The 369-nt window shown below is 42.3% G+C and overlaps 1 protein-coding gene across 1 annotated transcript; it reads right to left on the bottom strand.

Annotated features, from left to right (window-relative positions):
• Positions 1-6: 6 nt before the first annotated feature.
• Positions 7-366, bottom strand: LOC109131990 (chaperone protein dnaJ A6, chloroplastic-like; the record flags this gene model as incomplete). Its single annotated transcript, XM_019243149.1, has 1 exon — positions 7-366. A coding segment is annotated over one exon (354 nt), but the record flags the coding sequence as incomplete, so codon positions are not given.
• Positions 367-369: the final 3 nt, after the last annotated feature.

Consider the following 369-nt stretch of genomic DNA (forward strand, 5'->3'; position numbering starts at 1 on the left):
TTGTGTTTCTAATCATCTACTGGTGCTATTAGCAGTCTTGTTCTTGCTCACATCAGCAAGCTCTTCAATAAGTTTCTTCTCCTCTTTGCTCAATCTCTTAGGTATCTCCACTTGCACCCTCACCAACTGATCCCCTCTCATATTACTCTTGTTCAATACTGGAACTCCCTTTTTCGCCATCACAAGCGTCGTGCTAGGCTGTGTCCCTGCTGGTACTTTCAAATCTACTGTCCCATCCACTGTTGGCACTTTCAGTGTTGTCCCTAAAATCGCATCAATATACGATATCTTGCAAGTGTAGAGAATATTTGTATCGTCTCGTTTCAAAACCGGGTCTGGTATAACTTCTATAACAACAAACAGATCTCC

Source organism: Camelina sativa, unplaced genomic scaffold (assembly GCF_000633955.1).
Source record: "Camelina sativa cultivar DH55 unplaced genomic scaffold, Cs unpScaffold11528, whole genome shotgun sequence".
NCBI classification, from domain to species: domain Eukaryota; kingdom Viridiplantae; phylum Streptophyta; class Magnoliopsida; order Brassicales; family Brassicaceae; genus Camelina; species Camelina sativa.